This window comes from Zea mays, chromosome 2 (genome assembly GCF_902167145.1).
Source record: "Zea mays cultivar B73 chromosome 2, Zm-B73-REFERENCE-NAM-5.0, whole genome shotgun sequence".
Lineage (NCBI taxonomy): Eukaryota > Viridiplantae > Streptophyta > Magnoliopsida > Poales > Poaceae > Zea > Zea mays.
In genome coordinates this window covers 212,548,829-212,558,349 of record NC_050097.1, presented here as the reverse complement: position 1 = coordinate 212,558,349, position 9,521 = coordinate 212,548,829, and the positions used below count along the sequence as shown (strand labels likewise).

The window sequence follows — 9,521 nt, the reverse complement described above, 5'->3', positions numbered from 1 at the left end:
TGCCCTTAATATTAGACAGCGAGCGGCTCGCCGGCTCGGTGATGGTAAGTGTCAATGGAGTTAAGCTAATCAACGTACAGCTAGCATGCTGCATGCCCGGCCGATTATTGGAAGCCTCGCTCATCCTGGGCATCAGGCCGAAATAAGTAGCCACCACACCTTGGTCGCCGTCGCCACAATATAATAAAGAGCAGCGTAGAGTGGTTGGGAACTAGGCCGCGCGAGCGTGATGCCACACCCCAACTCACCTACACACGTCCACCAACACGCATGGGATCACGGATCATCCGACTCCGGTCCGATCGACCCAGCTCGAGCTAGCGCACGTACGGCCATCGCACGCCGCTGGCAAAGTGTGGCAACGTGACGAACGCATGCATGGCGGCCGGCCGGCCGGCACGAATTAAACGCACCGCCTTTTCCCGCCTCGGCCGCCCGCTCGACGACGCCTCCACCGATCGTCCTCCTGCTCGGGCCTATATATGTAAGCCCGGGCGCGGCGTCACCCGGCACGGCAGTCGTCACACCACGAAAGCAGCAGCAAAGTCATCAGCAACCCACGATCGGTCGATCGATCGGGTACCTGCTAGCGAATTCGATCGGTCGGGTACCTGCTGCTAGCGATATATAGCAGCAGCAGCAGCCAGCAGATCGTCGCCGGCACGATGGCCAGCTCGTCGTCGTCGTCGTCAGCTCTGGTCGTCCTCGTGGTGGTTCTAGCCGCGGCGGTGGCGTGCTCCGCGACGCGCCCCGTCCCCGCGCGGCAGCGGGCGGCGGCGGCGGAGGAGGAGGACGTGAGGCGGCCGGACACGCTGCACGAGGGCACGGTGCTGATCCCGGGGATGGGGCGCTACGAGATCGGCAGCCACTACATCCCGGACATCGGCGGGCTGGACCACAGCGTCCCCGCCGCCACCCACGGGCAGTTCATCCCCGGCGCCGACGACACCTGGGTGCCCAACCCCGGCTTCGAGGTCCCCAACCCCTTCCGCCCCGGCGCGGCCACTCCATGAACACGTACGAGTACGACCCCGCAACGCCGCGCTGAATACCGTCTCGCGCCGCGCTGAATAACGCTACACTAGCTACGTACTAGTCGCCTAGTCGGTCGGCTTGCCGTGCTTGTGCTTGGCTGCTGAATGCAAGCATGTCCTTTGTTGTGTGGTTTAATTTGTCCCACGTACGTCTGTGCAGTGTTTTTGCAGTTTGTGCTCCAGTGAAGAAGTGTGCACGCGCGATGCGTAGAAAGCGCATCAGAACTTTGCATGGCCCGGTTGGTAGCAGCTGCTTGTTTCTCGGTCACTACTGTTACAAATAAAATTTGCTGGACTGGACACATAGCTATCATCATCTATCGCTGTGTCAACTGTGCATTGCCATACTTCTCTTCTCTAACGTGACGTGAAGCACTGCGGCGGTGGACCAAAACCATGCTGGGTAGCATCAGCACGCACGAAGTTCAGGTAAGCAGCACCGTACTCCTGTTAGATTGAAGATACTCCACACATTGCTGCAGGAAATTACAATATTTTTTAAATAAAATTTAAGTAGAGATATGACATGGATATCCCATGCTAAGAGATTAAAATTTAGTGATATAATGTAGCTAATAGTAATTAAGAGATGATGTAGCTGTAGATAGATAGTGTAAAATGAAAACGAATATTTTAATTTTCATATCGATCGAGATAGAAAGAACCTCGAGTGTATTTTAGGGGCAAAGTACCCGCACCTGTACTGATCTCCGTCCGGTTCTGCCCTTCTGGTGACCTTTATTCTTGTTCAGCTTTAATTTCTTTGCGTGAAAAGGGGGTTGAAGATGAATAAAGGGCGAGCTTAGGCCCCATGGCCGGAGGAGATCGGGTCAGATACGAGAGGTAGATGTGCCTGCCGAGTGCCGACCCACAGGACCACCTGTAGGGCGAGCCAAAAAAAAAAGGTGCGCGCCACTGCGGGTATGGCGTTGTCCTACACCGTCCGGGTAATTACCACCAACGCTGGCATTTTTGTCCAGAGCATGTTTATGGAAATGATGTAGCTTGTACTACCTCTACATGTTTGATTATACCCACTCTGTTTTTTTATTTGCTGTAGTTTAATTTAAAAATTAATAAGCAGACGACAAATATTCGAGAACGGATGTTACCATGACTGGGTCGATACTAAAATGTACCTCCTTCGTTCCTAAATAAACTAACTCCTAAAGCTATCTAAAATAATATCTAAAATAACTTCAACAAAAAATTTGATTGTTGAACCGAATTTATAGAGAAACAATATTTATGACACTGAATGATCATATTGTTAAAAATACATTATGATGTGTCCAATGCTACTAATTTAGTCCCATAAACCTCGACGCTCTTTTCTATAAACTTAAAACTTAAATTTTTTTATGATTTAAAATAACTCTAGGTATTGATTTATTCAGAATGTGAGAAAATAAGAACATTTAGTTCTATATCTATTCGTAATTTTTTTTGTAAACACATGGATAGATTTGGGATGCTACAGGACCGTTATGGCATGTACAGTGAGTGTTTTAAGTTGTGTCTTAGAGTATGTCTAGGGGGTAAATGTAAAAAGACTCAAGACATGTATCTTGACGAAGACACAGTGTCTTAGCTCTATGTTCGAGACAGTAGATTATTTGATTGATCACTTTAATTTATTGAATGCTCTGATTTGTATAATGAATATGATAAGACATATGTTTTAGACATGACCATTATATTATGTTGTGTTTTAGTTATGTCTTATATTTGGAGTACCGTGCAACAGTGTCTAGGTTTTACATGCCCTTAGCACCTGCCTGCGCTTACTAGTTATTGTTCCCCGCGTGTGCCAACTATGAAGGAAGTAGCATACCACGTGAATTTTGCATTGCACCGGCGCGGGGACGAGCCGGTGGATCTGCGGCACAAGAGCCGTCCCACCAAGGCACCAACCCGAAACGAATCCAGTGATTTCCCCTCCCGCATCGAAACGTCCCCCAAGCAGCCCTGCCCGGCTGCCCCTGCCGCGACGCAACTGGCAAGCATCCAGCATAGCAGCGACTCCCCCGCTCGCCGGCCAGCGGCCACCAGTTCCCTTTACATCCACACACAACGCGCACCACACCACACCACCCGACGCCAACGTCCGGGACCAAACTCCGATCCCCACCACTATGCCGGCGGACGGGGAGGCGCTGGCGCCGGCCGTTCACTTCTGGGGCGAGCACCCGGCCACGGAGGCGGAGTTCTACTCGGCGCACGGCACGGAGGGCGAGTCCTCCTACTTCACCACGCCCGACGCGGGCGCCCGGCGGCTCTTCACGCGCGCGTGGAGGCCCCGCGCGCCCGAGCGGCCCAGGGCGCTCGTGTTCATGGTCCACGGCTACGGCAACGACATCAGCTGGACGTTCCAGTCCACGGCGGTCTTCCTCGCGCGGTCCGGGTTCGCCTGCTTCGCGGCCGACCTCCCGGGCCACGGCCGCTCCCACGGCCTCCGCGCCTTCGTGCCCGACCTCGACGCCGCCGTCGCTGACCTCCTCGCCTTCTTCCGCGCCGTCAGGGCGAGGGAGGAGCACGCGGGCCTGCCCTGCTTCCTGTTCGGGGAGTCCATGGGCGGGGCCATCTGCCTGCTCATCCACCTCCGCACACGGCCGGAGGAGTGGGCGGGGGCGGTCCTCGTCGCTCCCATGTGCAGGATCTCCGACCGGATCCGCCCGCCGTGGCCGCTGCCGGAGATTCTCACCTTCGTCGCGCGCTTCGCGCCCACGGCGGCCATCGTGCCCACCGCCGACCTCATCGAGAAGTCCGTCAAGGTGCCCGCCAAGCGCATCGTTGCAGCGCGCAACCCTGTGCGCTACAACGGCCGTCCCAGGCTCGGCACCGTCGTCGAGCTGTTGCGTGCCACCGACGAGCTGGCCAAGCGCCTCGGCGAAGTCAGCATCCCGTTCCTTGTCGTGCACGGCAGCACCGACGAGGTTACCGACCCGGAAGTCAGCCGCGCCCTGTACGCCGCCGCCGCCAGCAAGGATAAGACTATCAAGATATACGACGGGATGCTCCACTCCTTGCTATTTGGGGAACCGGACGAGAACATCGAGCGTGTCCGTGGGGACATCCTGGCCTGGCTCAATGAGAGATGCACAGCCCAGGCAACTCACCGTAACATACCTGTCGAATAAGCATTCGGATGCATGGATACACAAGAAAAATGTTTCATGTACAACGATTGTTATATATGCTATACTCAGTATTTGACTGTAAACTGTTCGGTCAGGTTTAGTGGCTTGGATATACAAAATGTTGGTTGCCTCATCAGTGTAAAAGAATGCTGCAAATGCTTGGGATCGATAATATCAGCTCTCTTCGGGGGCTATGGATGGCAATACAAGGCGTTCTCTGCCCTGTACAAGCTTGGCAGACCGAATTTTATCTCCGGCCTTAATCTGTGACAGAACATCTCTCCCATCAGTGGTATACCTGCAATTGTTTGGATATACTCATAAAATTTCTTACAGCGTCATTATTAACAATGGAATATATCAATTTTGCTACTCAATGATCACATAATGAAACCAGTCACCACTTACCCGAAAACTGAAAATTGCCCCTCGTCGAACGATATTCCTCCTAAGCCAGACTACATCAAAGAAAGAGAAACATATTAACTCCCATTCTATACACACTGTTTGGTTGAAAGCCTGCCAGACAATTGACTGCCAGGTACACAATCTCAACCCCAGGCGATCAAAATCCAACACCTGGGGGTAATGCCTGGCTCAGGCAGCTGTCCGGTGATGCAAACCAAACAAGCCCTTCATGCTTCTAAAGATTATTACAGGCTGGAGAAGCGAGTTGTTACTTATTATATTAGCAGATAGATTAGGCATTCATACCCTTTTGGCAGAGTCTGGTTAGTTATCTGTATACTTATATTCAGTTTTATGTTTAAAGGAAAACAAGTATGGTTTAAAGTATTATAGAAAAGTAGGCACACTATTCAACCAAGTACACTCAGTTTGATCTTTAAATTGGATTGTAAAAATATGTAATAATGGCCTTTTTGTTACTCACGTTTCTCTTGTCATAAAGATAGAAAAAGAACTGAGTTGGTGAGTTGTATTCATCTGAATCCACACTATGTGCCATGGCAACAGCACCATACACCGACATGGGCAGGACTGGCAATTCTCCATCCTAGAATAGATGAAGCAAAAGAAATGAATATCAACAGAGGAGACCTTCACCTAAAAAACAAATAGATATATGCTGAAACTTCCATGTCCAAGCAGTCCAGGAGTGACTGACCTGAATGCTTAGTGGAGTTCTGTACAATGGTTCGAATTGTCCTGCTGGCAGGACCTCTAATGGAACAGTGTACCCGTTTTTTCCAGTCTCGTTATCAGCAATAATTGCTTGGCTTGCACATTTAAGTGTTACCCCGTCATATACCCCATCCAAGACCTGAAGTTTGCTAAATTGAATGAGAACCGGCAATAAGAACACAAAACTCGTAGAGTAAAACTTCAAGAATTGTAAACATGTTACAGAAAGATTCTAGCAACCGTTCTTCAATAGAGTTTTTTTATTGTTCACACCTGCCGTTTTGAACATCGTCTTCAAAGCATGTCTTTGACTTTTTTTCCTAAACATTTGCTACTAAAAGTTACTGAAGAGATATTTATCTGCTAATGCATTTTTTGTGTTTTATTAGGGGTCAAAGTTAGTACACTACTGTCACAAGAAAGGAGTGAGCATAAAAGTTTACAATTTAGGAATTTCCCCAAAACAACTGGGAGCAAACAATAAGATGGGGCCAGAGTTAAGCCACCTTACCAATTTTGCAAAGTTTCCAGCAGTCAGTGGGGCAGAGTACCCATCAATAACGACCTACATTAATAAACAATCAGCACCCAATATAATTCTCCAGATGTCATGACAAATCGTAGCAGCAGCTACTATAGCTCTTATAGTTAACTAGCATATTAAAAAGAGTGAGGTTTATGCACAACTATTAGATCCATTACAACACCTACAAAAGTACAACAGATTCTTCTCAGAACAGACGGTGTGTGTGTGTGTGAGGGGGTGGGGGGGGGGGGTATTACAAAAGTCTTGAATCAAAACTGCAGATCAATAGCTTTTCATGGACTATAATTTTACAATGTCACTGTTATCTACCTGAATTGTAGCAACACTTTTCGGTTCACCACCACCAGTTGGAAAGAATGTTGAACCATCACCTTTTTCAACTGTGAATTCAACAACTCCTCTTCCTGTCAGCCTATTAATAGCAAGCTGTTTAAACTATATTTCATAAAAAATCTTTTGTCAGACATTGGAGAACTGCATGCTCAGATTATGCAAGACACCCCCAGAAACTGAACACTTCAATTGACATTAGGTCCTGAATCTATAATTTATGATAAACATGCCATACATTTTATTCTTAAAGTACTCAAAATTAATCTATATAATGATTTGGCACACTGAAAAATTCAGAAGGAACCATGTTGCCACCCATACTACCAAATGCCAACAAAATGTTTAGCAATTCACAAACAATCTAAGTTCAATGGGCATGGGTGAAGAATAATTAGTAAGTGTTTTCACAAGCAGACTTGATAGCAAAGCAGTGTAAAAATAGTGGTAAATTGATGCTTTTATAGTTTTATTACCGTTGAGAATGGCAATATAGAATTAGATGAGATTTTGCATGGCACATGTGGATTTCAAATTAAATTTCTATACGGCAGCCTCAAATCTCTTATCACTAACATAAAGCAGTTGGTATTCTCATGCTTAACCCTTGCACTGAGCGTATGTATATAACTATGTCCTGCATGATCAAGTTCCATAACAACAACAATCAGCTAAGTTATGATGCAGAACCTGTGCTAGATAGAACAAGAAAAACAATTATGAAACAAACTGCAAGAATGACAGAAATAGAATTTAAAGCTTAAGAGAAGATCAAGAAAGTTTCACCTTGGATATTCTATATACTGTTGAGGCAGGAGAAAGGACAGACCAGGAGCCTATTCAAAGAGAGGGAAAACGTTTCAAGTAATCATAAATTCAGAATGATCACTGGAACCTTGTTCTAAGCATTGTCTAAGTTCTATCCGATAGTCTATGGGTTCACTGAGGTACCTGTAACAGCTCCAATTCAGCAACAGTGTCAAGTGATGAAGCAAGTGCTATAGAAAGTTTGTCAGGGTTATTCTCCTTAATATATTTCAAGAGAGTCTGCAAACCACCCTGCAGATGGTGCAAAATAGCTCAGCTATCATGCTACAAGAATAAAGATCATGGCTAAATACAGGTAAAAAATAGGTTCATGTTTGTTCCGTGAACTACATTTTGCACCCTTAGCATTTTTTAATTACCTTCTCTTCGAGTAATGAGGTATATAGCTTGGCACCCTCCTCCTTATGCTCTTCAGGAATGCTTGCCAGGATTGCCTCCTTGTTGTCCATTGCTATCTGCACAAGAGCATCAGAGTAGTATATGAATGAAGTGCAATCCTATCAAGTGGAACTGGCAAGTGCACAAGAGCACAGATCAAACATGTGCCATCAGTCTAGATAGCTCCAGGAAATAGTTACTCTCAACTCTGAAGAGCAACCAGAAAAATTAACATGCCATGGAGACAGACAATTTACTTTCATGGACTTCTTCACATCGCCCTCCATGGAACCGTACGGCTTCCTCTGCGGTATCCTCAACAAGTACGAAATATCCTCCAGCGATTCCTGCCAAATGTAGCAATGTAAGGCAACGCCCAGACGGAAGAATCGAATAAGCAAACCTACATGCAAATCATAAGGAGCAGGCAAACCTGTATGGCCTTCATGTTCGGGTTAGCGGGGATCGCCCTCCTCAGGGCCAGCTCCCCGGTCCTCGGCACCTTAGTGTCAGGCGAGTAAAGCACCGCGTTCGCCGGCAGCGAGACGGAAATCTGGGTTACTATGGCGAGCGCGGCGGCCGCGCTCCTCAGCCACTCCAGAACGACCCCATCCTACATGAAAACCCACCGTGCCAGTAAGGCAATTGACGCTGCAAACTCGGAAGCTAGGTGAGGTGCCCACCTCAGGCACATAAGAGGGATGGTGTGGGCGGCGGCGGTAGGCGCGGATGACCCGAGCGCGAGCGCGAGCGCCGAGGCGGTGGAAGCTAAGCTGCGCGCGGCCACTGCAGCTGGCCGCCGCAGGGCCAGCGGCGTGAGACGGAGGTCGGGCGCCGACCAGCGCCATCGCGGCCACGCACGACGCCATGTTGTGCGGCAGATTGGAAGGGAATGGTGGCCGTCGCTGCCGTCGCCGTTGAGGCGGTGGTCGCCGTCTATTTCCAGCCAGAAAGCTGCAATCCGGTTTGAACTGGCTTGGAACCTCCTGCAGTCTCCTGCTGGGCTCCACTTGAGCTACGGGCCGGCACGGCCCAAAGTCTCAACCTGCAGGGTTTTGATCACGTTTCGTGAAGCCCAAAGTCTCAACGTAGAGGAGGGTTTTAATCATCATGATTCACTAGTTGTGTGCTCGTGCGTTGCAACGGGACATATAATATTATGATAACTTATATATAAATATGTTACATTGTTATGAGAAGATTTTTGTAATCTATTGGTGATCCTGGCTATACATATAAATTTTGTTATTTTAATCTACCTGTTTCACCCACTACATTGCAACCATCAATATCATGCAGACATATATATATACGATAGTTAGGTGTATGTGTTGCAACGACTCACAAATCTATTACTACTCTACAAATCATGGAGATTACGTGAAAAGAAATATGAAGTGGTTCAAAGGATACAAGATTTAGAAAGCGATGGATTCCAACAATCGGGACTACTCGACTAATTCGGTGTTTATGTTGATTTTATACGGGTTTTATCAAAACGATTCTTATAGAAGCGGTCCGAAAACCGCAGCAACTTGCAACAACTTTTAGTGGTCAAAAGCTGAAAAAAGCTCAAACAAAAACAGGTCCATCAGCCACGGATTGCTCCTACTGACGGCTTGCTGCATAGATTACCATCGTCAAATTAAGAAAAAGAAAAGGGTACCACAGAATCCCGTTGTGGCACAAGGAACCATAGATCACGAATAGTACGTGTTTAATCAAAAGAAAAATTGGGCATCACAATATCAACTCAAATGGCAGTAACAACACGTCCTGAAGAAAACTTTTACTGCAACCACAGTCAGCAGACGCCACCACAGATGGATGGGTTAGATCCGGCACATCTACTTTCTGAATGTCCACTTACTGAGGAAAGGAAAGCGAATGTCTGGATGGCACTTGCTCCTGCAGCCCATGTCCCAGGCGTTGGCGTTGCAGCAGATGGTTAATCCTCCAGAACCTCCGCGACTGTCAGGCTACGGCCACGACGTTGAGCCACATTCTTGCCGACGCCAAGCCACCGCAGCCCTCTGGAACAGCGGTGGCTCAAAGTATCTCGGGAAGTTCCGAGCTAGACTTGCTGCAGTATGCCAATATCAAGCATCCTCAGGGACAATT

General features: G+C 47.9%; 3 protein-coding genes across 4 annotated transcripts; 2 read left to right on the top strand and 1 right to left on the bottom strand.

Moving 5' to 3' along the window:
- Nucleotides 1-520: 520 nt before the first annotated feature.
- LOC100502462 (uncharacterized) lies at nucleotides 521-1,352 on the top strand. Of its 2 annotated transcripts, NM_001357795.1 has the most exons (2): nucleotides 523-1,017; nucleotides 1,195-1,352. In NM_001357795.1, exon 1 carries the CDS (start codon nucleotides 666-668, stop codon nucleotides 1,011-1,013), a length of 348 nt encoding a protein of 115 aa, NP_001344724.1. In that variant the 5' UTR covers nucleotides 523-665; the 3' UTR covers nucleotides 1,014-1,017; nucleotides 1,195-1,352. The 2 variants fall into 2 exon arrangements, with proteins under 2 accessions (NP_001183869.1, NP_001344724.1); NM_001196940.1 differs by having other exon boundaries at nucleotides 521-1,203.
- A 1,620-nt stretch (nucleotides 1,353-2,972) lies between these two features.
- Nucleotides 2,973-4,314, top strand: LOC100191177 (alpha/beta-Hydrolases superfamily protein). Its single transcript, NM_001136612.1, has one exon. The coding sequence runs from the start codon at nucleotides 3,170-3,172 to the stop codon at nucleotides 4,172-4,174; it is 1,005 nt and encodes a 334-aa protein (NP_001130084.1). The 5' UTR covers nucleotides 2,973-3,169; the 3' UTR covers nucleotides 4,175-4,314.
- LOC103647754 (peptidyl-prolyl cis-trans isomerase CYP37, chloroplastic) lies at nucleotides 4,165-8,461 on the bottom strand. The gene is made up of 12 exons (XM_008672269.4): nucleotides 8,084-8,461; nucleotides 7,834-8,013; nucleotides 7,658-7,747; nucleotides 7,382-7,477; nucleotides 7,146-7,253; nucleotides 6,981-7,030; nucleotides 6,174-6,276; nucleotides 5,829-5,882; nucleotides 5,301-5,456; nucleotides 5,067-5,189; nucleotides 4,583-4,632; nucleotides 4,165-4,472 (listed from the first exon to the last, which is right to left on the bottom strand). Exons 1-12 carry the CDS (start codon nucleotides 8,267-8,269, stop codon nucleotides 4,349-4,351), a joined length of 1,320 nt encoding a protein of 439 aa, XP_008670491.1. The 5' UTR covers nucleotides 8,270-8,461; the 3' UTR covers nucleotides 4,165-4,348.
- Nucleotides 8,462-9,521: the final 1,060 nt, after the last annotated feature.